Raw genomic sequence first — 25,989 nt, 5'->3', positions numbered from 1 at the left:
TATATACAGCACATTGTCCTACAAACAACAGTATTTGCCTACAGTGTATATGTATATATATATATATATATATAGAGACATATATTTACTCCCTACCTACCATCTTACCTACATACCATAGACAGACGGAGTGCAGTCGAGGACAGTACAGTACAACATAGTATATAGTACAGCTGACACAAGTTTTTGCGCCGGATCAGCCAACTCTTCATACCCGCGCCTACCTTTCTTCCAACCTGCCTAGTACCTACCTACCTAGGTACTGCCGCTACACTACAGTACTTCACCAACCACCACCTACCTGCCTACCAACCGACCTACACGGTACTTTTCTTCTACACTGGCTGTAGCACCCGCGACACTTCCACCTGTGTTCTCCTCTCACTGCTACTCCGACTCCGACTGCGATCCCTCTCCTCTCCTCTCCTCCTCCTCCTCTTTTCCCGTGCCATCTTCCAGCACGTTCACCAAAGGGATCGATCCCGCATTCAACCGTCGCGGCTGGTCTCTCTTCCAGCCCTACTACCTCTCTCGCCTGGCATTCTCCTCCTTCCCTCTGGCCTGCAAACGGCCGTCTACCGCCGATTTCCGACCGATTGAACCGGCCTGTGCGAATATTCCACACAGCAGTCGCGATCATTGCCGGAGCCATCATCATCCGTCATCCGCCTCGGGTCTCCTCCTCGACGTCAATCGCAAGGCCTCCAACTACACCCTTCCTCCTCCTCCTCCCACCTCACTGGCGAAAAGGATCATTTCTTCTCCCTCCCGTCCGAAAATGCACACATGGCCACCACAGATTCGCCGAGCTATGTCCGGCCCGACCATGCACCGCCGCCTATGACCCCCGACGAGGTCATCGCCTACGTGAAGAAAGAGTTGGAAGCCGACGATGAACGCCAGGCGCAGATCTCCGCGACGGAGCTGCCGCATGAGTCGCAGACGGGTTCCACTTTGGATCTGAGTTTCAAGGGGATCCATTCGTTGCCCGTCGAGGTCGTCCTGTTGATCAAGGATCGGGTGGAGAGGTGAATACTTTATCCATCACTTTTTGGACTGCCTACCGGATCTCGAGATTGGATGGGTCGTAGGAGAGGAACGTTCAGGGTGGCTGACTTTGATCTATTAACCAGGCTGGCCCTCTCACACAACCCGAGCTGCATCCTCCCGTCAGAGGTGGTCCGTTGCGATCGCTTGCGGTACCTCAATCTCAGATGGAACAAATTGGATCGCTTTCCGACAGTGGTATGGGACATGGGCATCATGGACTATGTATGTGGGATCACACGATTGACATTTCTCTCTATCGAACAGGTGCTCGGACTCCCGAAACTCGAAATCTTGGACATCAGCAAGAACGATGTCGTCAGCATTCCCGAGGATATCAACCGCATGACCAGTCTCAAATTCCTGGCCCTCGAACGGAACCAGATCAAAAGACTCCCTGTGGCTCTGGGTGAAATGACCAATCTCGCCAAGCTTAAATTCGATGACAATCCCTTGGAATTCCCCCCCGAGGATGTTTTGCAACTGCCGGCAGATACCAAAGCGACCTTGGGGACGGAGAAGGAAAAGGAGCTTTGCTTGCAGGTGAAGAAGTACTTGCGCCTGACGTCAATACGAGAAAAGATGCGGGTCGTTTCGGAAGACGAGTCAAGGTAGGTTTGCCCATTTCCAGCCCGTCGTCGACGGTGTGGCTAAAACTCCAATGCGACACAGTACACACAGCGAGAGCAATGTCGAAACCCCTAAACCTTCTCGACGAGGCACCACTCATGGCCGGTTCCCCGTCCGGCCCAGCATGAGTGGCATCGACCTTCCACCCGAGATCGTCAGCCATTTGGATGACTCTCCACCCTTCGCCGACATCCTACCGATCAAACACTATCCGACGCACTCCCGAAAACCTTCGTCCAATACCCTTCCCCCACAGCGTTCGGTCTCTGCTGGCATACGATCGGATCCCACGGAACACGGTCACATCTCGAACCGGAGTGAAAGCGCCGTCGGATTTCCGACTTTGCGGAAACGTCAGGGATGGATGCCCCCCCGAAGCGCTCAGCTCGGCTCCGTTCACGAACTGCCCATTCCGGATTCGACCCGTCCGCGACAAGCCACGAGCCGTCAAGGCAATCATTCCCGCTATCCCAGTACGGCATCGACGGCGAACAGTCTGTCCTCGGTCGGTCTGGGCATGTCCTCGAGTACGACAAGCCTGACCAGCTCTTTTGGCAGCCAGCATGGTCACGATGCAACCAATCAAGGCCAGATGCGCTTTCACGACAAATCTCAACAGATTCCACATGTCATCAAAGCCATCAGACGGGCTTTGTACATGCTCAATTACCTCCATCAGCCCATCGATGATATCGCACGACAGCTTCGTGGTCAAACCCCGAAACGATCTCCTCTTCAGCGGTCGCTCGCGGATGCCCATGCGATTCTGGCCAAGCTGGGAAAGCTCATGGTCGGAGCTGATCGAGGGATGGATGACGATCCCAAGGCGAACGCCGCGCTCTTGCAGACCCTACTCCACAATTGCATCTCCGCCCTGAAACTGTACGCTTCGGTGGTGAAAGAGGTGAAGAAATCTCGTCGGTTGACGACTCTGACGGTGGACCACTTTCACGTGCGCTGGATCCTGACGGTTGCACATACCACGACCCTCGAGATTCTGAATGCCTGCAAAATGCTGGGCTATCCAGCCGCCACCTCTCAATCGCGACAGGACGCCACGCCGAGGGTGTCCCAGGTCTGGCGCAAACGTGCCGACACGCCCACTTCGCAGAAGTCGACCATCACCCGTAGGACGACGACTGTCAGTCCGATTGCGAATCGAAGCGTGCGGTCTACACGGAATGCGCCCCTTCGAGCATTGCCTCCGAATAACGACGAGAACGTGCCTATGCCGCCGCTACATCCTCCCCATTTCGCGCCGCGTTACGAACCTCCGGAGATCAGCGACCAAACCCGAACGCATCGGAGCAACACCATGCGGAGTCTGGTGAGCGAGGGCAATGGCGAGGACGATGTTGAAAAGGTCTTTGCGCAATTGCAAAGTTGTTGTCAATTGGCTCACAGGACCCTGCCTCGTGTCCGCACGGATCTGCTCGTCAAGAAACGCGATGCCGAGAGTATGGAGCAGACGGTCAAAGTCGATATTTACACCACGGCCGTCGCCATGTGCAGCAACGCCATCATGCGGACCGAGAAGATCCTCGCACGTCTTCCTCAATTACGAAGTCAGACGGAGGCTGTACAGATGAGGCCGGAGCTGTGGCAGATGTGTGATCAATTCACAGCGGTACGTCGTCCGTTCTTCTTCCCTTTTCTGATGATCATCATCGGGTGGTTTTCCCTTTAGCCGGGTTGTTATTGACATTGTCTCGACAGGACTGGGCCTCTTTTGCAGGACAAGTCATGCGCCTAGCTGACAATGGCATCGACATCCACGAACTGAAACGACAGTTGAAACCCGTCCAGAAAGCGGTCCGGGAAGCCAGCAGAATCACCCAGCGCTCCCCCACCTATACGGCTCTTCACTACAAACCCAGCAACAACAATTTCCAAAACGCCACGAATCACTCCAGCACGGCGTTGAGGAACCTCCCGTCGTCGCAAAACATGTACCATAACCCTCAAAATCATCATCATCATCATCAACCACAACAACATCAGATCCAACCGCACCACCAACTCCTCTACCACCAAACCCATCCTCTCCCACCATCATCCTCCTCAACACCAATAACCACGACAACAGCAGCCTCATTCCCACCGCCCTCCTCCTCCTCAACGACCACGCCGTCGTCGTCCTTCTCGACCACTCCACCCACGACATCAACGACATCGACATTGACGAGCCACCACCCCAAATCCCACTCCTACAACCTCACCAACATCCACGGCTTCCCCTACGCCATCAACCCGCTCTCCTCGCCACCCCCACCCCAACCGCCCCTCCCGCCAATGCCTCCATCCTCCTCCACGACCAGCTCGACGACAACAACGACCTCGACCAACCCGAACCCCTCCAACCTCTTCCCGGCGACCCCCCTCGCCGCAGCCCTGGGCCAAGCCGCCCAAACCATCCTCCCCGTCTCACAACCCAACCCCAACAACAACAACAACCCCTCGACCATCTCCACGCCCATCTCGTCCACCACCTACGCCTTCCCGGACTTCCTCTCCGGTCCGCCGCCACCACCCCCTCCCCCTCCGCCGTCTTCCTCCTCCCTGCCCATCGGGAGCGGAGGAGGAGGAGCAGGCGGAGGGATCTCCGGAAGGAGCCGCCTCCACCACACCCAGCCCTCGGCCTCCTCCTCTTCGTCGGCCATCTCTTCGTCCTCGTCGGTCCTCTCCATGCACGACCGGAACGACACCGTCATGCAACCCCCTCTCCCTTCGATGATGACGACGGCGGCGACGCAGAACCCCGCCCAGACGCCGGCCCCCGTGGGCTTTGGGCGGAGGTAGTCGATGGGAGTTTCATGAGAAAGAGAGAGAGAGTGTGTGTGTGTGAGAGGGAGAGAGAGTTTGTGTGAGAGAGGTGGCTTCTCCGGTTCGATGACGAGATCCGCGTGATGGATGGATGGATGGATGGCTGGCAGGGACGAGAGAGCCGTGAGGCGCAGAGGCGAGGCGAGGAGACGGACGGAGAGAAGAGGAGGAGGATGGACCGCCCGCATTCCGCCACGACGAAAGAGAGATGAGTGATGAGTGATGAGAAGAAAGACAGAAAGAAAGAGAGGAATCTCTGTTGTGCGTGAATGTGTGTATGATAGAGACGCCTACCTTTCCATGACTGTAAGACTCTTTTTTACTTTGGGAGGATCCTCCTCTGCTTTCTCCTTCTTCTTCTTCTTCTTCTCCTTCTTCTCTGTTTGCTTTATTTTCGGTGAATAAAGGGAAGGGAGAAGAGGAGGAAGAAGGGTTTGTGGTTGCTACTGTACTACCCCGACGAGACTCGTTATCACAGAGACATCACGGCGTTTTCCACACGAGCTCAAATTCACGCGAGATGCATCACACACAACGACTCCGAAGCAGAAAGGGTTTCCTTTCTTTTTTTCTTTTTTTTTTTGGAACAGCAGCAGAATGACTTTTCTTTTGGGAAAAATTTCTCTTAAATTGATGCGACTAGCGGCGGACAGCCGGCGAGACAGCAGAGGACGGGCGGGACTTCGCGAGCCGCCAGGAAACGCCGACGGGCAGCAGAGTTGCGACACGATCCCTCCCCCTTTTCCCATCCTCCTTCCAGTTCCGTAGCCGTGATTCGTCTCTTGGTCATCATATGCCCCAGAAGTATCCCGTGGAGCAGCGTAAAAGGAGCGGGAAAGAAAAGAGGCGTTTAGTCGAAGAGACCGAAACCCATGTCCTCGTCGGACTCCTCCTTCTCTGTGGATCGCGGAAGAAAAACGCACGTCAGTCTGGTGTTCTCGTGCGAAGTGATCTGTCCTTCGACGACAGATGGAAAGTGACGGTTGGTGGGGGAACTCACCCTCGACCTTCTCCTCCTCGGCAGCAGCGGCCTCGGTGGCACCGCCGGCAGCAGCAGCACCGCCAGCGGCAGGGGCAGCGGCGGCTCCGCCTCCGGAACCGACGTTCAACAGGAGGTCCTTGACATCCTTGCCCTCGAGGGCCTTGGCGAAGAGCGTGAACCAGATGGGCTCGACGTCGGGGACCTTGGCGGCGGTGACGATGGAGGTGAGCTTGTCGGCCTGTTTGGAGGGAGTGTCAGCGTGCTGTCCTCTCTTTCCCTCTCTCTCTCTCTCTCTCTCCTCGGGGGATCATCTGCTCTTCTCGCCGTCCTCGACAACGGAAGGATGTCGTCCCTGGGATATGTGTTTATAGAGAGAGATATATATATATGGACGTACGGTGATCTCCAGACCGTCATCCGCGAGGATGAGGGCGGCGTAGGAAGCGGCGAGCTCGGCGGTGGACATTTCGAACTGATGTTGGATCGCGAGAAGTCGAAAGGTGAAATCGGTTGGAATATGGAGATGCCTAGCACGTTCTGCTGTCGTGAAGGACTTCTTCTCGCGGCTGAAATTTGAGACTGATAATGTGACGATGGTACAGGCTGACGATTCCCAGTTCAGGGCTCTGCGCGAGGGAGATTCGGTGCCAGTGTGGTCTTGGCGCAATGGAAGTCTTGGCAGGAACGGATCTAGCCGTGATAAGATATGATGGTGGGATCTCCAATGATGATGATGATGATGACTAACCCTCGCCCTCCGCTGATTATCAAATTGCGGGGTTTCCGCTGGTTTCGTCTCGTCTCCACGCGGCAATTGTGTGTGGTGTGTGTTCGAACACCCGGGCGGGCGCAGGTTCACGGTTAGGAGCTGGCTGTCAACTGTCACGGCAGATATGCATGCGTCCGTCATCTGGGAACCACCAGCTGCACCCATCTCCTCCACAACCGCAACCCAATCTGCGCCTCGACAAAACAGACAGAAGGGCTCCCAAGGTTCCTACTAGGTACAGCAGCATCAACAAGCGCTGCTCCTCCTCCTCCTCCTCCTGCCCTCCTACTCTCCTTCCACTGCCGGTAGCCGACATATCTAGCTGCAGCAAGACAACCCGACTTCGTCCTTGTCGTTACCATTACCATCACCATCACCACCAGTACTACCACCACACATCCTTCTCCGCAGAATCGTGATCATCCCCTTTTTTTTAATTTAGAATACCCTCCGGATCACGACTTCTCATCCCATCCTCACATCTAGACCTATCGGATCACGCGTAGGCGTCACTACCGCGACCATGACGAGCACACCGGCTTACAGTCCGCCTCTGGACCCGGCCGAGCAGCCGATCTTGGAAAACGTCCTCGCGATCCGTGATCATCTCTCCATCATGAAGCAAGACCGTTCGACCTATGTCAAAAGCGGAGATGTCGTCACGTGGTATTTCAAGCTGATCGAAGAGGTTGAGCAACTGAACCGCGTCCGGGAGAACAGGCGTTACGAGCAGAACAGACTGGATACTGTCCTGGACGACTGCTTCCAGCTCATTTCCCTTTTCTTCCTCACAATCGGACGGAACTCAGAAGCCCCTGCGATATACTCCGCCGTCTCCACGGTCAAGAGAATATTGGATCATCTCAAAGAAGCCGCCCATTACTCCCCGAAAGATTTGAAGGGCCTCTCGGGTCAGATCGAACTGTGGCAAAAATCAATCGACAGAGCCAAAGAGGCACATTCGGATGCATTGCTCACGTTACTCCAAGCGCGCATCGACGTGTGCAAGGCCCAACTAAAAGAATTGAACGACGCCTTATCGACCATGGATGAACCGACCATGGCCCAGTGGGACAAATTGGTCTCCATCTTACGGTTGTTGTCTGCTTGTAATTGTCGGTCAAAGGTAACCCATCAATACCCATGCATGTCACATCCGGACCGGTGAGCTGACCATAGTAAAACAGTACCCGGAAGAAGAAGTCAAAGAATATCATGAACAACTCCTCGAGATGCAGCGAGAGCTCAATGCCGAGTTGGACCTTCATCCTGGCAAGACTGCGGAAGAGACCTACGCAGAGCGAATCTCAACCATCACTCTCGCCATGCAAGCCGGCCAAGACGGCCGAACCGTCGTCAACGGTCTACTAGCGCGATGTCTTCTCTGGGTGGAGATTGTCGAGGAAAAGTACGTCCCTCAACTTCTCTACCAATGTTTAATCCTCGCTGACATAAAACTTCCCCCACAGGAGAGGTCACATCGACGAACGCTTCCAAGACACCTTTGACAAACTCGTCAAGATCCGCAACGCCCTCGACCAGATGAACCTCACCCACGCCTGGTCGCTCCGCGAGACCGACCTCTACAGCTACCAACGCGAACTCGACGCCATCGACGCCTCGCGGGTCAACGGCGAATTCGTCGACGTCGAAGGCAAACCGGCCGACCTGCACGCCCAGCGCACCCTCCTCTACCTGCTGCGGAAATCCTACGCCTTCATCTACCAGTATATCATCTCGTCGGAGCCCGTGTCCGAGGCGCTGCTGCCCATCTACAACCAGCTGCTCACGCTGAAGAAGTGCCTCGTCGAGGTCCAACGCTCCGGCGGCGTCGACAGCCCCCGCGAACTCTACCCCTACAGCATGAAGCTGACCAGCATCGACAACATGCGCAAGGACGGCAAGTTCACCGTCGGCAACGAAATCCCCGAGGGCCAGGGCAGCGTCTCGGCTTTGCTGGCCGAATGTTTCGAGCTCGCGTATGAATTGCGGAACGAGGCCGATGAGCGAGCGGCGGCGGCGGAGGGAGGTGCGGAGTCGTGAGGGGACATTCGCGGAGGCAAGGGCTTTCTCGTGTTTGTCGCTAGCCAGGAAATGCATTCGTCGCTGAGGTGTGTCATGGGAGGACGGCAGGCGCGCAGGAAGAGGGTTGATACCCGGTGGGAGAACGGGCGCTGCCACGGAAGTTTCTCGCAAAGGCGTTCTCGGGTTATAGGGTCAATTCCAAGAAAACCCTCTATTTACTTCATACGCTAGGCTGTCTCATCGATCTGCAGTATGGGCAGGAATTGGAGAATGTACTTCTGCTTTTCATCATCAGTAACAAGGCTGCTCGGAGATTGTGAAAAGTGGCGCTCCATTAGGGTATCTTAGGGTTTCCCAAGAACTTCATTTCTGTGGGAGAAAAATAAAACAGATGTGGGATCCACATATGGTGACGAGCCTGCTGCACTTTTCCAAGCGGCGGTTTTGAGAAGCAAAATATTCCTGGAGGAAATTCGTTTTTTTTTTTTGAGATTGGGTTTTTATTTCCTCGTTTCGGAATGGCAGATCACGGCGGCGGCGGCGACGACTCCACCATCGTCCTGGAACGCTTCCAAACCCTGCAGCTCCGGCTGAACACCTCGAAAGGTCAGTCCCCCGACGTCCCCGGGAACTAAGGGATACGATCGAACCCGAGAAAAAGAGAAAAAGGAGCAAAGAGAAAAGAAAGCATTCTCACCAGCGGAATCCCCCAGGAGCACAGGCCGCGGCGTCTTCGCCACCGCGCCCATCCCCTCGGGCACGACCATCGACGTCTCGCCGGTCCTCGTCCTGCCGCGGGCGGAGAACGCCTCGCACGTCGAGAAGACGGTGCTCTACCACTACACCTACAACTGGCCCGTCGCGACCTCGTCGGGGGAATCCCGCACCCACGAGACCCCCAGCCGGCATGGGAACCCCTCCCCGCCGACCACGCCCCTCTCCTCCTCCTCCTCGGAAGCAGCTCCCGGGGGGATCCTCACGGGCCCCGACCCGGCGCCCGCGACGAAGACGGTCGCGACGCAGGCCGTCGTCTTCGGCCTCGGCTCCCTCTTCAACCACTCCTCCCGGAACCAGAACGTCGGCTGGAGGCGGGATCTGCGCCGCTTGGTCATCGTGTACACGGCGCTGAGGGATATCCGGGTCGGGGAGGAGTTGTGTATTTCTTATGGGGCCAATTTGACGTTTGCGGATGCGGATGATGATGGCGGCGGTGGTGAGGGCGAGGGCGAGGGGAGAGGGGAGGTCGATGATGATGTGCTGGCGTTGGGGAGGATTGAGGTTGATTGAGCTTGCTGTTGTTTTCTTTGGAGAGAGAGAGAGGTTTAGATGAGGGATGGGCGGGGATTGAAGGAGGATGGTCCCTTTCTTTCTTTCTTTCTTTCTTTCTTGCTTCCTCGCTTGCTCATGGTTCGATCTGTTTTTGTTTTTTCGCTTGTGGGCCAGGATAAGAAGATGGCGATGTTTCGCTCATGATGTTGCTGACTTGATGATGGACCGTACACGATGAATTTCGAATTCGAGATTCACGAAGAAGAAGAAAAATGTAGATGATAGATTTGAAATTTCATGAAAAGATAAAGATGCGAGCAAAGGGAGTGATTTCGGAGGATGTTCCGAGAGGGATGGCCTTGCGTATTTCACAGCGATTCGAATTCCTGCTCGGATTCCGCCCCGAGGGAACCGTCACACGTGTCGATGAGGTGAAGCACACCCTCAACTTCGTCCACATCTGACTACAATCCAATTGAGGCATTCTGAGTTATTGATGGGGAGATTGAAGGAGTATATTGACAGATATGAACATCGACAGGATTGTTCTGTTCTGAAAGTTTCGTTTCTGCCGATGTCACTGGTTTGATACTTTGGTGATGTAGGCACGACGCGCGCGCTCTGGCCCTGGATTGCCTGTAGGGTAGAACTCCATCATGTGTTCGATCAGCAAACAGATACGCGCCAATTATGTGAATACCTCGAATCGTACAACTATCGCGTCTATCTGTTTGGCTGGACCCAGAAGTCAAGGCCGGGAGCTTCTAAACGCTCTTCCGAGCTGCTAGTCCGAACATCCAGCAGACAGCTCCATGGCCATATCGATTTCCATCACGACCAACTCGCTGTGAGATCCGCCACGCACAATGTCTCAACCACAACGGGGCCGCGCCGGCACCCTCAGTGGTCCTCACTCCGTCAGTCTCAAAGTGCTGCGCCTATCGCGCCCTTCTCTCGCGACGCAGGATCCCCTCCCACCGACCGCGTTCGGCGATGGCCTGGACATCTCACCTCAAGCCGGACTCGCCAACCCTTCTGCTCTGGACGCCGCGGAAGCTGGAGGCGCAGCAGGTCCAGGTGGCTCGTCTTTCTCGCTCACGCCGTTGCTGATGCTGCCTGCTGCCTTTGGTGCGGCATATGTAGGAGAGATGTTTGCGTGCACCCTGTGCGCGAACAACGAGTTGCCGCCCATAGACGGAGAGGATGTGCAAGGTCATACAGGAAAGAGCGTGAGCGACGTGCAGATCGTAGCGGCGTTACAATCTTCAAGTCATCAACAAGGCTTGACGCTCGCTCTGGAAGGAGATTCGGACACGAAAGGAGAGGAGTTGGAGAGCGGTGCGACGATCCAAAGGACGCTGCGGCATGAGCTCAAAGATGAGGGACCACATGTGCTCGCAGTCACAGTCACGTATACCGAGACGACCAGAACGGGTGCTGCGGCGGACATCGCGCGTACCAGAACGTTTCGGAAACTCTACCAATTCGTCTCGCAGCCGCTGATCGCCGTGCGATCCAAAGTCACCGAGCGCAGCAAAAGGACCTCGGATGCGCCTGGGGCGCTGCGGTCATGGATCCTCGAAGCGCAACTCGAGAACGTGGGCGAGGCGACCGTGGTCATGAAGAAAGTCTATCTGAAAGAGAAGGAAGGCATCACGAGCGAGGCGATTGGGAGTTATGGAGGAGAAGACGGCGACGATGTGAAGGAGGCCGTCGTGCTGAAACCACAGGATGTCGAACAGGTCATGTTCCTGGTGAGCGAGAAGACGCAGCCTGCGGTCAGCGAGATCACAACGCGACCTATCCTCGCACAGTTGTCTGTGGAATGGCAGAGCGTCATGGGTGAGAAGGGCAGTCTGACGACGGGATGGTTGGCTGGAAAACCACGATGAGAGGACGACTGAGAGAGAGAATCATCACTATGCGATATCGAGAAGACCTGTTCACAGGCAGCTGGTCTTGTGTCCCGGCCCAAAGCAGACAAGGATCTCGAGCGCGCGGGCATGCGGAATTGGCCCCCACAGCGGACCACATTGCCGATGAGACGTTCGCCCAACAACAGCGTTTCTCGCAAAGGATTCGCCGCATCGGCAGCCTCCCTTACGACGACTGCTTCTCACCGGAAAAGGCGATCCAACATGTCGACGGATTGCGAATTTGGCTTCGTGCCGAGACGATAGGAGGGCAATCAAGACCGCCACAACCACCGGTTGCAAATCATGATTCGACATGTTAGGAAGAGCCTTGTTTCTCATTGCTGCGCATTCTGGCAGTGGATCTCATGATCATGCATCCAGGCTGGATGAGGGAGGCGGTGAAGGCTCCCGGCGAGAAGGGCCAACTTTGAAACTGCCTTCCCTTCGCAGGCCATACGGACCTCTATCGGCTTGGTGATGCTTTGACAGTTCGCCACAGTTTCTGTTGTATCACAGGATGAGGGCCCTGAAAGCTCCCTTACATGCCCATTTCTTGAGAAGTTTGTTGTCGATGGACGCAGCAGCTGTGGGTAGTACTGTAGTTAAAATTGAAGAGGGTCCCTTTGGGAGGCTTCGAATGTGTGGGTGTCACCTCGCCCTTTTCTCCTTGCATGATAAACGCTTATATTATGATCATGAATTTCCATTTTGTATTATAACATGACAACTCCTAGGAGGTATGTACAGCCTTTTACAGGTATTTTATCAGTGGTAGGGAGTTAGTTAGTCCCCCGTTGATCACCTTTGCGGCGGCGTTCGGTCAGGCACGGGAAGGGATCTATTTGCACACGTCCGAGTTGTGAATTTCGCCCTTCCCACGAGCCGTCGTCGCCCTCGCTCTCCACTATGTTCGAAATCCATGTCTACCGCAGGGATACCAGCACTCGAAGTGGAGGTCTGTACCTAATGTAGTATCAAGCCAGCCCTTGACGAGAGTTTTACGAATTTGGACACCTATTTCGACCAGCTAATCCTCGGTCCAATAAGCGAGTGCGAGCACTTGATCGATTGTCAGCCGGGCTCTTGGATCTAGATTTGACGTCCCAGAGAGCATCTCCAAGGCCGCTTCGCCAAGTGTTTTGCCCCAAAAATCTAATCGCGAAAAGGGCTGTTCGCTCGCTTGCGTGTCGGCCAGTCGCGCCGCGGATCGGAACGCTGCCCTCCAGTCGTCGTCCTTGATCTGCGCGTAGAGGCTCTCCGGGACGGGGCCGAAGTAGCAGAAATGTCTCGTGACCACTTCTTGCTCTGCGGGGATGCCGGCTTTCGCTAGGCTGTCCAAATCGGATAGTATGAGCAGATCTCCGGCGCCCAAGGCATATACGTACTGAGACACAAGCAGGTCAGGCCGGAGGTTCGTTAAAGAAGGCAGGCGTCATTCGGTCGTAGGAAAGGAACGTACCACCAAACCCAATGCATAGATGTCCGATGCCCGCGAACACATCCCCGTCTGCGCCTCGGGACTTCGCCACATCACGTTGCCAACCGCATGGGGCGTGATGCGAGTCTCACCTTGCTTGAGTTTGCAGGCAATGTCGAAATCACCCAGTGCCACACCGGTGACTACCTTATTGCCCGCATTGTCGCATGTCCAATCGACCAAGATGTTATCGGGCTTGATGTCTTTGGATCAATTTAGCTCGGGGACCCGTAGGAATGCGTAAAGGGCAGGGTCTACCGGCATGCACCCAATCATTTGAGTGAAGTTCCTGAACGGCTTCGCTGACCGCGCGCATAATCTTTACGCGCTCATCCGGTGGGAACTCCGGATCCTTTTTGAGCAGAGCGAGCAGAGTGTCTCGGAAGTAGGTGTAGATGAGTATCGACTCTTCGGTGTTGCAATCCACATGCAGGCGGAGGTGCTTGGATGACGCGACATCAGCCGCGAGGCGCTGAGAGAGGTTGAAGGTCGGTTTCGGTACATGCTTGTAGACGAAATCCTGACCTGCACATCTACCTCGCCAGTTAGACTACAATCACAGCATCCCAGAGGACCACGGACTCGGTTTTGAAAATGTCGAATTTGCTGTCTTGAGGGTGCCGCCGGAGTAATATGCCTTCAGGGTACGTGCGGCCTGAGTCGCTGGTGATGGTGGAATTCAATCTGATGCCCCGGATTCGCCGCGATGAGCGAAAACACGAGCTGGGACCGCAGTATCGACGGATCATCATTGATGCGATGGAGAATGACTTGCACTGCGGCATTCGGCATTGATATGTCGAAAGGACAGTGTGAAGCTCCAGGCCTGGCAAGGGCGATGTTCTGTAGGGCTTTCCATGTTCGGTGCGTATTCCGCCAGGATGTGGTGTTGGCGAACGCGTCTGCAACAGCGAAACATCCGGGTATGTACATGGAAGGCGCGTTGCAGTGTGAAAACCTCGTGCAGCTCGCCTGAACGGCCCACAATCGAGCTTTGTGGCTTGCAGGATTTGGTGGACAATGGAACTGTTCTTGGCGAGTTCTGGAACATTGCCCACTACTTACACCATGTCCTTGTATACGATGCCGAAAGGGCATATTACCCATCTCTGCGGAAGGACAGAACCTCTTCGTCCCTTGAGAGCGCGTTTTGGGTGACGACGGACGATCAATTGTAGAACGCGCGAGGAACGTGTCACGCTATATATACATCCCTCGGAATTCGATGGCGTCGGGGACGGATCCGTCAACATCACCACATGTACAGCTACAAGGCTCAGAGCAAGGACAGGAGACTTCACAGCAAAAGAAACAGCAGGGACAACCCGATGTCCTTCAAGCTGCGCAACTCGATGAGTTCACACGCTCCATCATCCATCTCGGCGCGCTCGTCCTAGGGGAGATCCTACATGGTCTCAAGATCTCATTCGGGGTCTGGCTCGCGGCCAAGCTCGTCGCATATGTCCTCCCGGTGATTCAACCCGGCGTCGTATCGCTCTACGCCCACGCGGCGGCACTGCTTCAGAACCGCAGCCTGCACGCCGCCATCCAAGCCGGACGTCAAACGATCGCGCGCGATGGCGCCGACGACGACAATTTTGTCAATCTCCTGTTGCACGTTTCCCAGGTCGTCATATATCTGACCACGGTCCTTGTGGTCCGGTATTGGTCGCTTCTGTGGCGGACTGTCTGGAGCTGGTTACCGTCGCTGGGCGCCGTGACGACCTTGGGGCTGTTTTGGTGGATTTACATTGATGATCCTTTCAACACTCTGGTCCACGAGGGTGGCAAGTTGGCTCGCGTCTTGTTCTCGATGATCGGTTATCTCGCCAAGGCTTTGGTCTTCGTAGCTGCTAGGATATTCCGGCTGGTGGAGGTCTCATATCGATTCTACTACAAGCAGAAGATTAAAATCTTCAAGCCCGTCCTTGCACTTCATCATGGTGCGGCGTATCCTTATCGAGCACTCGGCGCTGATGAGATTAGATTGCTGGAAATCTCGCGAAAGGGTCCGTTTGGAGATTACACCTGTAAAGTTGTGCACGTCGCGCTCCAGTCATCACCCATCTACGAGGCCATTTCATACACCTGGGGCGGTCTGCCTCCCTCACACGATCTGGTCGTCGAGGACGGATACGTGCTCAAGGTCAGTGAGAGAGTGATGGAGATCATCCGGGCGCGAGCCTCAGTGCTGGACAGCAAGTCTCTTTGGATCGACGCGGTCTGTATCAATCAAGGCGATCGTGCTGAGAGGGCGGTACAGGTCGGTCTCATGGCGGAAATCTACCAGAACGCTTCCAAGACTATTGTCTGGCTCGGGATGTCGCCAGAAGCTTCGGCGTGTATTTCATTCATCAACCGGCATATGGTGACGTTTCACCTGAACCGACCAAACACAAATTGGAAGGCTCTGTTCCGCATAGGGAGCAGGGAAGCTGGCTGGCAGGAATTCCTCAATTTCCTCGAGCATCCGTATTGGTCACGGATGTGGATCATCCAGGAGATCGTGCTCTCCACGAAGCCAATCATTTCATACGGTGGTGAATATTTCACCTTCGAGTACCTCCAGACGTTCTTCCGAGAGATGTACAGCAAGAACGTCGGCACTATGTTCGTGATGACGGAGACCGCCGTTGAGCCTAAAGGACCCATTGCGCCAGGTGGATCGGTGCAAATTCCGCTCATCATGGCGATGAAGTCTTTGGTCCAGGGACCAGAAGGATCGGCCGTAGGAATGCCTGACCTGATGCAGATGACCCGCCGCTGCAAAGCCTTCGATCCACGAGATATGGTCTATGGTGTGTTGGGCCTGCTGCGGGCGAGTGGCGATCAAAGTATTGTTCCAGATTATGAAAAGACGCCCACAGAGGTCTGTATAGAAGTGGGCAGACATTGTTTCGCCCTTCGGCCCCAGCATACCCTCACGTGGGCGGGTATTGGGTTCAAACGCACGACAACCTCGCTTCCATCCTGGTGTCCTGATTATTGTGGGCCATGGGAACTGTCTCCCCTCCACCAAGACAATACAAACGCCTCCGATATCTTATACAATGCTTCTGCGGGCACCCCTCCGAGCTTGACCCTTCATCCAAGCCTTCCCATCCTGACGGTGCGTGCAGTGCATTTCGACACCATCGCGGATCTCGGCCCGAAATGCATCGAAGCAGCCCAAGTGACCGGCATGGACGTCACGGCCGCCGCGAAATTCCTAGCGGAAAGCACCATCGCGCTCTCCGACTTCACCGAAGCAGCGCTCGCCGCCATGCCGCACCATCAATCCGAGGACCCAGAATCCCCCGAGATGATATGGCGCACTCTCATCGGCGACCGCAACCCCGCGACAGCACGCGCGGCCGCACGTCGCCCGGCAGATGCAAGCTACAGCGAGCATTGCCGCGCGTCACAACGACTCGCGAGGGCTTTGATCAACGGGCCCGACCATCCCGATGCGCCACAGGCGAGTGATGCATTCACCAAATCCGGCGTGGGTCCCTTCTTTGATGATGAGGTCGGGAATGGCCTCTTCCTGGCGGCGCACGCGAATGTGGGTGCCGGAAGACGAATCGCAGTGACGAAGAAGGGAAGCTTGTCGCTCGTCCCGGAGTATTCTCGGGTGGGTGATACCGTTGGCGTCCTGGCGGGGATTCAGGCTTGTGTTGTCTTACGCGAAGAGCCGCTGTTGTCGATGCCGCGCGGAGACGATGAGCCTGTAATACGGTGGAGACTTGTCGGCGAAGCTTACGTCCATGGTCATATGGATGGTAGAGCTTTGAGCGGAGATGATCGATGGGAGACAATTCACATATGGTGATACTATTGATGAGACCCGTTATGGAATAATCATCCAGGTAAACAGTCACATTTCGATCGACAGCAATTCCTCGTTGGCTCTCGTTCTCAACAGTGTACTCCGACGCCACAGACTAGGGACCAAAATGCGGAGAGTTGTCGCGAAATGTTCGTGGAAAAGCTCAAGGAGCATCCGTGGGATCCCAATCTTTCAGAGCAAGTCAGCAATGATACAGCAATGCACATCAAAATCCAATCGAAAAGGAACCGAAAAACGAGACTGACCAGTGACCAAGTACTCATCAAGCTCATCCATGCGCCGAACATCCGCATCGTCAATCTCAAAGTGCTGGACCTGCGCGTTCTCAACGATCCGACTCTCCTTCACAGACTTGGGCAGCGGGACATATCCATGCTGCAAACTCCATCGCACCATCAATTGCGCCGGCGTGCAGCTGTACTTCTTACTCAGCTCCGCGATGACGGGATGTTTCATGCGCAACGCTCGTGCCAGCGGGGCATATGCTTCGACGACGATATCGTGATCTTGGCAGTACTTCGTCAGAGCCGAGCGCGTGTTGAAGGGGTGGACCTCGATCTGATTGACGGCCGGTCTGATTCTGGGTTTGCTGGAGAGGAGCTCATCAAGCTATTTTCGGGAACAGTTGGAAAAGAAAAAGTCAGTGATCGTCCATCGCCTCGTCATGTTCCATCATGATCTTTTTCTCATTCCACACCGTCCCAACTCACATGCTTCTCGCCGTAATTGCTCACGCCGCCGATCTTCACCTCGCCGTCCTGAATCGCATCTTCCACCGCCCGCCAGCTGTCCAGCCGGGCCTGCCTGCCACCATGGGGACTATGCAGTAAGAAAAGATCTATGTAGCCCAATCCGCACTCCTTGACGCTCTGCTTGATACTCCTTCTTGCCGTCTCGTAGTCGCTGTTACTGGCCAACTTGGTCGTATAATGAAGATCCTCGCGGGTGACCCCGGAATGGGAGGACAAGTAGTCCGAGACGGACTTGCCGACCTCGCGTTCGTTGTGATACATCTGTGCGGAGTCCACGGCGCGATAACCCGCGTCGAGCGCGGACGTGACTGCTCGAGAGGCCTCTTTGCCGGACATGAGGTATACGCCGAGGTGGATCTTGGGCATGGAAAGGCCATTGTTCAGCTGCACGCGGGAGGTGAGGGAGTACGCTTGGTCTGTCATCTTGGCGCGTTTCGACGCATACATCGACTATGGGGACTGTGTTGATGATAAATTTGCAGTTGTCCACCCGCCCAGGTGAGTATGATCGTTTTTGTACATATTGGCGGAGGCGAATTGGTGATGCTATTATGAGCACATGGGATGACGTGTTGGTCGAACCCTTTTGGTGATGCAGCTTTCCGCTGATAACCTTGGAAGTCGCCAACCTACAGTACTCAACCGTTATACTTGAACATGCTGCCCCATTTACAGTTGATGCATATATGAAACAACTATTGATGCCAACCTCCAAGGAGTATCATCTGGCACTGTATCGTATCCATCATTTACACGTTTGTGGTCGTCCATGGTCATGACACCACTCACGTATCAATCACGATGTCGATGGGGGGGGGGGGGCTATTGAGAAGGGTTCCAGGCCAAACGGCCGTCATGTTGTCGCAAATTCAGTCGTAAATGAACCAATGAGAAAATTGGTCATTGGTACCGGCGGCAGTGTTTGTTACGTGTTAAAGGGAACTGTGCTCAACTTAACTTTGGTCGCTTCGGTAGGCTTGGTTACCAGACTGTGCCGCAAATCAGATCTCAACCTCCTCTGCCCTGCGGATATATCAAATGACCGACACCTCGGAGGAGCAAGCGCATGGGTGCCCGTGATGTCGACATATGCAGCGACGGCGTGTTAGGCACTGCGCCATGTTTATGGACTCGACGTCTGACGATGAGATATCCTTGCGGAGTGAATGCAGCAGGATCCTTGTCTTTGAATGCCCTTATGGGAGAAACCTGCGTCCACGTCGGGGAACGAGACGCAGCCGATGGAGTGGGAAACAAGCGAGAGCGGTCGGACGCAGAACGCTCCGTGTGAATCACTTCTGAGGTTGTGTGTTGATGGATCGTAGATCCTCCACCGATGCCATCAACCCGACTCGGCGACACGGATTCCAATGCAAGCCACGACTGCTTGCATACCGCGCGCCTGGTAGTAGAAAGTCCTGAAGTCGACAGAAATGTCAAGGCCACGACCGACTACTGCGAACCAGCAAGCATGGTGGCCATCGTCTCTCACTGGTGCCGCGGCACTGTCGTTACTATGATCGCTCTGGGTGAGAGTGGTAGATGGTAGACAAATCTGTTCCCTCTCCATACCTCGTATGTATCGTCAGCGCACATAAGCACAGATGGGAAGTGGTAAGAGCTGGCACGTGATGAGGCTGACTGATTGACTGACTGACTGTCGCCAACTCCTGGCGTTCCCCCTCCAGCGAGAGTGTGCCCCACACACGACACCAAATACGTCACAGGATGTAAACAGTCCACGGGTAAGAATTATCTCCATACAGTACCCTCAAACCGCCTGCGCCATCTGTTCGATGGATGATATGACAACAACATGCGGGCCATAAAAACACAGCAAATCTAAGGGCTTCAACCAGATCGATCGTCGAAAAGTTCCAAGATGCAGACGGGCAATATCCTACAGATCCCCTTTCGTCGCACGCAATCTCTCCACTTGGCCTCTGCTATCAAGGAATACATCTCCTCCAAGTACGACCAGCACCCAGACACGTTCGCTAGAGATCTAGAGGCTATCGATCAATTGCGAAAAGATGCCGTCAATTCGGTGGAAGCCCACACCAGTGGGGTCCGTAAACTACAGACTTATGCCGCTCAGCTCGTATGGATGGGAGGCAAGTTCCCGGTCGACATCGGTGCCGACTTTACATGGTATCCCTCGATAGGATATTACACGAACCGAGCGCATACGGAGAACAACATTCGGTTTGAGCTCGCCAATGTACTCTTCAATCTTGGCGCCATGTACTCTCAGCTGGGCGTCTCCTGTAACCGCGCGACCGTCGATGGCCTCAAGACTGCAGCAAACAACTTCTGCCTCGCCGCAGGTGTGTTCGACTACCTGAATTCAACAGTCATCCCCGAGATGCGGAGTAGCCCTCCGGAAGAGATGGATGCGGCGACGTTGGAGGCGCTCAAGGCCTTGATGCTGGCACAAGCGCAGGAGTGCTTCTGGGCTAAAGCTCTAAAGGACAACATGCGCGACACGATTGTAGCCAAGCTCGCCATCAAGACGAGTGATCTATACGGAGAAGCTGGAGAGTGGTCGGTGAAGAGCGAGAGCATCAGGAGCGAATGGATCCACCACGTCAATGCCAAACACTATCATTTTGCTGGAGCCGCACAATATCGAGCAGCGTTAGAAGCGCTCGAGAAGCAGAAGTACGGAGAGGAAGTTGCGAGGTTGCGGGACGCTGTCAATTGCGCAAACTCCGGCCTTAAAGTCAGAACAATCAATTCCCAGGTGCAAAGCGATCTGTCTGGTCTTCGAGACCGAGCAGCGGCCTACCTCAAGACTGCTGAGACTGACAACGATAAAATCTATCTGCAAATTGAGCCATCGAAGAACGAGCTTCCTGAGCTAGGACGTGCATCTATGGTGTCCGTGAAGGTTCCGAAAGAGGTCTCAGACTCTCAGAATATGCTCGGCGATCATGGCGAGCTGGGCCGGCCACTGTTCACCAAGCTGGTGCCCTACAGCGTCCACGTGGCGGCTTCAATTTATGCAGATCGACGGGACTCGCTGGTCAAGAACAATGTCATCGCGGAGCTTGAAGCATTGACAGCCAAGATACACGAAGTGCTTTCGAGCTTGAACCTTCCCGGATCGCTTCAAGCACTAGAGAAACCACTTGGCTTGCCTCCTGGACTGGCGAGTCATGCAGAAGAAGTGCGACAAGCCAATGGCGTGCAGAGACTCCATTCCATGATTGCAGACACCGAGAAAGTCAAAGCGAACAATCGCATAACTTATCAAGAGGGGGTCGAATTACTTCAGACTGAAGCTAATGAGGACGAAGCGGCTCGACGAAAGTATGGGACAACACAATGGACTCGAGCAACTGGAGATGCCGTGGTACCAAAGCTGTATGGCCAAGTGAAAGACATCGAAGGTTACCTCCAGCAAGCGGATGACCTTGACAACAAGGTGCAGAAGAAACTGCGCGGGAGCGACAACCTAATTCGCTTGCTTAGTGGCAGCGATCGTGATCTTGAAGATTATGTTCCTTCAAGTCGTCGGGCGACCATGACCGCACGAGTGGAACGCGAGGCGAATGCACTGCGAGCCCAGCTCAACGAGATCTCACGCGTGGAAGTTCGAAGACGGAAGAAGATCGAAGCACTCAAAGTGAAAGCCAAAGAAGACGACATCAACCCTGATCTCCTTCTTGAGGCTGCCCGGCTCGAGCGTGAATTTCCAATGCAACCTGTGCAAGCGTCACAATTCGATGGCCTTTTTGACAAACGTCTTTCGAAATATGATTCGGATCGCGCAGACGTCAAGCGCGAGGCCAGCGAGCAAGACTCTCTCCTTCAGCGTGTCGCAGAAGCAAACGCATCGTTCCAGAGCGTCAAGCGCAGCGACACATCGACCTCCACCTCGGCACGCGAGACCGCACTGCAAAACCTCGAAAATGCCTACACGACATACAAGCAGATCCAACGAGATCTCGAGCACGGCCGGAAGTTCTACAACGACCTGGCGGCCGTGACGACGCGTTTCCGCGACGAATGCCGGGCGTTCGTCTACTCGCGGCGCAGCGAAGGCCAGGCCCGGGAGACGGAACTCGAAACCTCGATGGCGGACCTTCAGATCCGCGAGAGCACCCACCGGGATCTCCGACGGGCGAAGGAGAACCACCAACCGCACATCCCGCAGCAGTCGAAACCACCGCCACATAACCAGCCACTGCCAGCACCCACGCCGCAGCGCCTCGTGCAACAAGCCCCGCCCGGCGTAACGAACATCCAGAGTCCGGCGCCGGCACTTCCCCCGCAGCAGCAGCAGCCGGTGAGAACGACGTGGCAGGAGGGCATGCCGATCGTGTTCGATAACGGCGGCGCAAGTGCCGCCAAGGGGCCGGTAGACGGACGATGGGACGGTAGCAAAGGGATCCAATTCACGAGGAAGAGCTGAAAAAAAGCGTGTTTCCTTACGAGCAGCAGCAACGGCCAGTGAAAGCAGGGGACGCCAGCCAGCGGTGGTCGCCAGATACAGACGTATAGATATGGGGAGAACTCTCCCGTCGACGGCGGGGACGCACGCCGAATAAACGATACCATGACATCCACGGACGACGCTTCTTTTTCCCCCTTTTTCCATATCTCTCACGGGACATCACCCGGGACTCCTCCTCCCCCAAGATGAACCCCAGGCTGCTCTCCCCCTCCCTCTCCCTCTCCCAATGCATATTCGTCAACACCTTCCCAAATCGCCAGATGTACGCGAGGAGACGAACCGAGAAAATAGTATGAATCAGGGGGGGAAGCTCACGTCGAAGCGTTTTTTTTTCCAATTATCATCGTCTTCGTGATCATCATTCATCATTGATACAAGATACCCTTTCTCCTGAGTTGATTACCGCCCTCCCTGCCTCCCTTTTCCCCTTTTCTGTCCTCCTCCTGAGAGGAAGGAAGGAAGGAAGGATAGAAAGAGGACCGTTCTAAATCCAAAACAGACTCCGCGGATATTCTTCCTCTTCTCTTCTGTTCCCCGCTCTTTTTCTTCTACTTCTTCTCCTCTTCCCAGAGGCGAGCAAAGAAAAAAAAAAAGAAAACCCGCCCCATCTCCGCTCCGCCCTGCCTATCTTTTTCCGCGGCGGCATCCCGTCCGTCGTACTGTCTGCATGCCCGCCCTCTCCCCCCATCCCCGTGATAAAACGCCGCATCCGCATCCGCATCCGCATTTCTCCCTCTGCGAAACGGACGGACGGACGAAAAGACCAAAAAACCCACCCCCCCTCGAAGAAGAAAAAAAAAAGATAAATCGTACAGAAAAATTCCCCGCCCTGAGAGAAGAAAACGCCCCCCTCCCCCTTTCCCCTTTTCGGGTTACCCGGAAAGTACCAAAAAGCCCAAAAAACAAAAACAAAGAACGTCAACCGGTAGGAAACCCTTTCTCTTTCTCCCCCGCCCCTCTCCTTCCCTTTTGTTTCCCCCGTCGGCGCGCGCGGCACTCGAGCAGAAAACCAGCCCCGCAGCGCCCCGTAGTCATCATGATCCTTGAAAATGGAAACTCGCAAGTTTTCCCACGTGTGTGTGTATGGTCCGCCGTGTCCTCGAACCCCTCGCCGCCGAACGAAGAAGATGACGAAGAAGAAGAAGCGAACACCGAGTCTCAGACGGCGAAGCCCCCGTTCCGGCCCTCCCTCGCGGCTCTCGAGCGTTCCCGGTTGGACTCCGCCAGCGCGACGAGCATCGAGGTGAAATCCTCCACCGCCTCTTCCGGCGGCGGTGGCGAAGGACCCGTAGGCGCGGTCGCAGCAGTAGCAGACGTCATGCCTCCACTGCGCGGCAGGGTCACGCCGGGACCGCCTCGCCGTAGGGAAGATGATGATGATGAGGAGGAGGAGGAGGGGTTTTGCTGCGGCGGTTGCGGCGGAGAGGCCAGGTGGCCGGCGGTCGTGGACATGAGCAGGCCGACGGTCTCCCAGATCTCGTCGCAGACGTCGCCGCGGGCGGCGAGGCGCAGGAAGATTGTGTTGAGGGCGCGGATGTCGGTTACGACTTCGGTGGGGAAACCTAGATCCGTTGCGGACGGGTCGGTCGGGGGAGTTTCGGTCGAGGAGGTGGTGGTAGGGATGGATCTGGTGGTGGTGCGATCGCGTTGGGATGGACGCGATTGGGAGGCGTCTGCCGGCGCGGGTGTTGATGAGGGAATACCTTCGTTGCGGTTCGGGTTTCCGGTCGAAGGGTCGACCGCCCGCGATCGCGGATTCGATGTTTCCTCATTAGCGGACCGTCTTGGCGACTGAACGGACCTGTAGAATCGTCGAGCCCGCAGAAATCGGCGGAGATTGGTGGGGATGCCGCTGGTGGGCGAAAGGTATAGTTCTATGGCCTCCTCGGAGAGGCCTTCGAGTAGGCGTAGGCCCAGTCCTGGAGGATCGAGATAGTGGCCAGAGCGGAATAGGTCGCGCTGAAGCTCGACCAGGCGATTGTAGCCCTCGGTCGTCAGGCTGGCGCAGAGGAACATGGCCTCGCCGATGGCATCGGTGGTCGTGCTCTCGGCAGCGCAGATGTCGTCTGCGAGGGCGGCGAACTCCTCGGATGTGTCCTCACCGCGACCCGTCCGGCTGTTGAACGATGTCCGTGAGCTTAAACTTGCGGCCGCGCGAGAGAGACTGCTCGACCCGAAAGACCGACTGGCGGCCGCGCTCGCAAAGCTGCTCTCCGCACTGGGTAGAACCTCGTCCGGCGCGATTGTGGTGCGCATCAGCTCCCATGCTCCGTCGGGAGTCGGGCTCCGAGTCCGGTCACCGAGGCCTTGGATCGAAGGCGATGAAGGGCGCCACGAATGCCTGAGCGGATGAGCAGAGCGGGTCACGTTTGAGGATATGTCGGCCCCTGTCGCCCAGACCTCCGCACCGCCGGCGAGTTCGGCAGCACCCGGCAGTCTCGTCCGAGGAACATGTCCGTCTCGAGAATGTGGCCTGCTGTTGAGATCTACGGTATCCGAATCATCCTCTTCCGGCGTGGGGAACAGTTCGAGCTCCCAGTCGAAATCCGAAGCAGTGATATCTGAAGGGTACGCAGAGCGGAACGAATCGAAGCGCTCGGAGGGAAGAGCTGGGACGGGCGGCGGCGCGGTGGTGGCGGATCGGGTGGGAGTCAACCTGTCGACTGTCTCGAGAAGGCTACGCACGGGAGGGATGGCAGAATTGGCAGCATTATGAAGTCGGGAGGCATATCTACGTGGATCGCGCAGCGTGGTGGCGCGCTCCAGTCGGGAAGGATACGGTGGAGGTGGATGACGCGAGGAGGCACGAGCTGGATATTCAGGTCTTCTACGAATGGTGGATCGCGCGGCAGCTGTGGGATCGTCTGGCTTGTTACGGAGCCTGGATGGCCTGGGTTCCGAAGGGTCGCGCCAGACTCTGTATGCGATGGGACAAGATGACCGGTCAGCTTGAGAAAGTAATATGAAGTTGCAGGTCTCCAATCCGCGGCCGTGGCATAGAGATGTATGGCGGACTTGTTGGAGGCGCGCGAGCAGAGCGAGTAGAGCGAAACTTACGGGAGGCCCATGGTTGGTGATGAGTGAGGTAGGTCGCGACAGGACGCGCGACGAGGGAATCGATGGTCTGGTGTGTGTGTGTGTGTGTGTGTGTGTGAGAGAGAGAGAGAGAGAGAGAGCGAGAGAGCAAGTCGCGGGCAAAGCAGCGCGCACCAGCAGCAGCGACCAGCAACCAACAACCGACAAATTCTCACACCCTCTGGCGATGAGTAGGAGAGGAGGAGGAAGAGTAACGTCTGTCTCTATGACCGGTCCCGAGACGACATGAAACAGCAGCCACATAATGTGGCTGGGCTTGCTTGTAAGCCACAGTTGTCGGAAACATTGTGACTAATGCGGCACGTGTATTGCCGTGACCGGCTTATGTCAGTCACCGGTGGGTGACCTGATCCGGTGTGGTGCCTGAGGCATCAGCTCTTCCCCTTTTCTCTTCTGTACATAGAATTTCCCCTGGATGAGGAATGAGGAGGGAGACATATCTTTCAATACAATTTTGGCTGCGTCTGCATGTAGGCAGCCCTTCCGCATCTTACCTGTGCGGCGATACCGTGGCTGATACGGCGCATGCGGGCGACTCCAAGAACTCTTTCAGCAAGTTCCACCGCATAAGTTATCTAGGAGCTTCTGAACTCGTTACATCAGACTACAAAATTGTATGCTACCCGACAACCTATCTTGCTGAAAAACCCGAGAATTGAAAGCAGAGGAGATCCGTTGTATAGCAGACAGAGCAAGACTGGTCACAGCTATCGGAAGGGACTAGATCGAGAAAACGTCGCAGAGACGCAGTACACACGAAGTCACACAATATTACCTTGGTGGGTCTGAGTGATTGAGGTCAATTGAAAGCAGTGCATACATGGCAGCGCTTGCTTCGATGAACTCTAGTATCGAAGCAAAAGAAGGAGCTCGTCATATTGTTCCTGTGTCTTAATCTTCTCCTACCTTATCAAC

General features: G+C 55.5%; 10 protein-coding genes across 10 annotated transcripts; 6 read left to right on the top strand and 4 right to left on the bottom strand.

The window, feature by feature from the left end:
• The first annotated feature begins 515 nt into the window (after window positions 1-515).
• On the top strand, window positions 516-3,436 carry K489DRAFT_49653 (uncharacterized protein). The gene is made up of 4 exons (XM_033608677.1): window positions 516-1,028; window positions 1,134-1,245; window positions 1,315-1,658; window positions 1,720-3,436. The coding sequence occupies exons 1-4, from the start codon at window positions 787-789 to the stop codon at window positions 3,362-3,364; spliced, it is 2,343 nt and encodes a 780-aa protein (XP_033457258.1). The 5' UTR covers window positions 516-786; the 3' UTR covers window positions 3,365-3,436.
• A 1,914-nt stretch (window positions 3,437-5,350) lies between these two features.
• Window positions 5,351-6,128, bottom strand: K489DRAFT_361757 (60S acidic ribosomal protein P1; the record flags this gene model as incomplete). The annotated part of the gene is made up of 3 exons (XM_033602639.1): window positions 5,880-6,128; window positions 5,508-5,720; window positions 5,351-5,395 (listed from the first exon to the last, which is right to left on the bottom strand). The coding sequence occupies exons 1-3, from the start codon at window positions 5,946-5,948 to the stop codon at window positions 5,351-5,353; spliced, it is 327 nt and encodes a 108-aa protein (XP_033457257.1). The 5' UTR covers window positions 5,949-6,128.
• Window positions 6,129-6,571: 443 nt separating this feature from the next.
• On the top strand, window positions 6,572-8,551 carry K489DRAFT_433658 (uncharacterized protein). Its single transcript, XM_033608524.1, has 3 exons — window positions 6,572-7,377; window positions 7,439-7,659; window positions 7,721-8,551. The coding sequence occupies exons 1-3, from the start codon at window positions 6,775-6,777 to the stop codon at window positions 8,292-8,294; spliced, it is 1,398 nt and encodes a 465-aa protein (XP_033457256.1). The 5' UTR covers window positions 6,572-6,774; the 3' UTR covers window positions 8,295-8,551.
• Window positions 8,552-8,768: 217 nt separating this feature from the next.
• K489DRAFT_361753 (protein methyltransferase) lies at window positions 8,769-9,914 on the top strand. Its single transcript, XM_033602638.1, has 3 exons — window positions 8,769-8,882; window positions 8,998-9,134; window positions 9,285-9,914. Exons 1-3 carry the CDS (start codon window positions 8,795-8,797, stop codon window positions 9,561-9,563), a joined length of 504 nt encoding a protein of 167 aa, XP_033457255.1. The 5' UTR covers window positions 8,769-8,794; the 3' UTR covers window positions 9,564-9,914.
• Window positions 9,915-10,441: 527 nt separating this feature from the next.
• Window positions 10,442-11,428, top strand: K489DRAFT_294066 (uncharacterized protein; the record flags this gene model as incomplete). Its single annotated transcript, XM_033600263.1, has 1 exon — window positions 10,442-11,428. A coding segment is annotated over one exon (987 nt), but the record flags the coding sequence as incomplete, so codon positions are not given.
• Window positions 11,429-12,488: 1,060 nt separating this feature from the next.
• Window positions 12,489-14,045, bottom strand: K489DRAFT_390275 (kinase-like protein; the record flags this gene model as incomplete). Its single annotated transcript, XM_033606590.1, has 4 exons — window positions 12,489-12,845; window positions 12,921-13,141; window positions 13,197-13,380; window positions 14,004-14,045. 4 exons carry the CDS (start codon window positions 14,043-14,045, stop codon window positions 12,489-12,491), a joined length of 804 nt encoding a protein of 267 aa, XP_033457253.1.
• On the top strand, window positions 13,944-16,829 carry K489DRAFT_49453 (HET-domain-containing protein). The gene has a single exon (XM_033608675.1). The coding sequence runs from the start codon at window positions 14,164-14,166 to the stop codon at window positions 16,747-16,749; it is 2,586 nt and encodes an 861-aa protein (XP_033457252.1). The 5' UTR covers window positions 13,944-14,163; the 3' UTR covers window positions 16,750-16,829.
• Window positions 16,830-16,909: 80 nt separating this feature from the next.
• Window positions 16,910-17,885, bottom strand: K489DRAFT_390274 (Aldo/keto reductase; the record flags this gene model as incomplete). The annotated part of the gene is made up of 3 exons (XM_033606589.1): window positions 16,910-16,935; window positions 17,013-17,376; window positions 17,478-17,885. The coding sequence occupies 3 exons, from the start codon at window positions 17,883-17,885 to the stop codon at window positions 16,910-16,912; spliced, it is 798 nt and encodes a 265-aa protein (XP_033457251.1).
• A 1,516-nt stretch (window positions 17,886-19,401) lies between these two features.
• K489DRAFT_372732 (BRO1-domain-containing protein) lies at window positions 19,402-21,936 on the top strand (the record flags this gene model as incomplete). Its single annotated transcript, XM_033603359.1, has 1 exon — window positions 19,402-21,936. One exon carries the CDS (start codon window positions 19,402-19,404, stop codon window positions 21,934-21,936), a length of 2,535 nt encoding a protein of 844 aa, XP_033457250.1.
• Window positions 21,937-22,673: 737 nt separating this feature from the next.
• On the bottom strand, window positions 22,674-25,506 carry K489DRAFT_49469 (uncharacterized protein). The gene has a single exon (XM_033608676.1). The coding sequence runs from the start codon at window positions 25,315-25,317 to the stop codon at window positions 23,137-23,139; it is 2,181 nt and encodes a 726-aa protein (XP_033457249.1). The 5' UTR covers window positions 25,318-25,506; the 3' UTR covers window positions 22,674-23,136.
• Between the last annotated feature and the right edge of the window lie 483 nt (window positions 25,507-25,989).

This window comes from Dissoconium aciculare, assembly GCF_010015565.1.
Source record: "Dissoconium aciculare CBS 342.82 unplaced genomic scaffold K489scaffold_11, whole genome shotgun sequence".
Lineage (NCBI taxonomy): Eukaryota > Fungi > Ascomycota > Dothideomycetes > Mycosphaerellales > Dissoconiaceae > Dissoconium > Dissoconium aciculare.
This window is presented reverse-complemented; position numbering and strand designations above follow the sequence as displayed.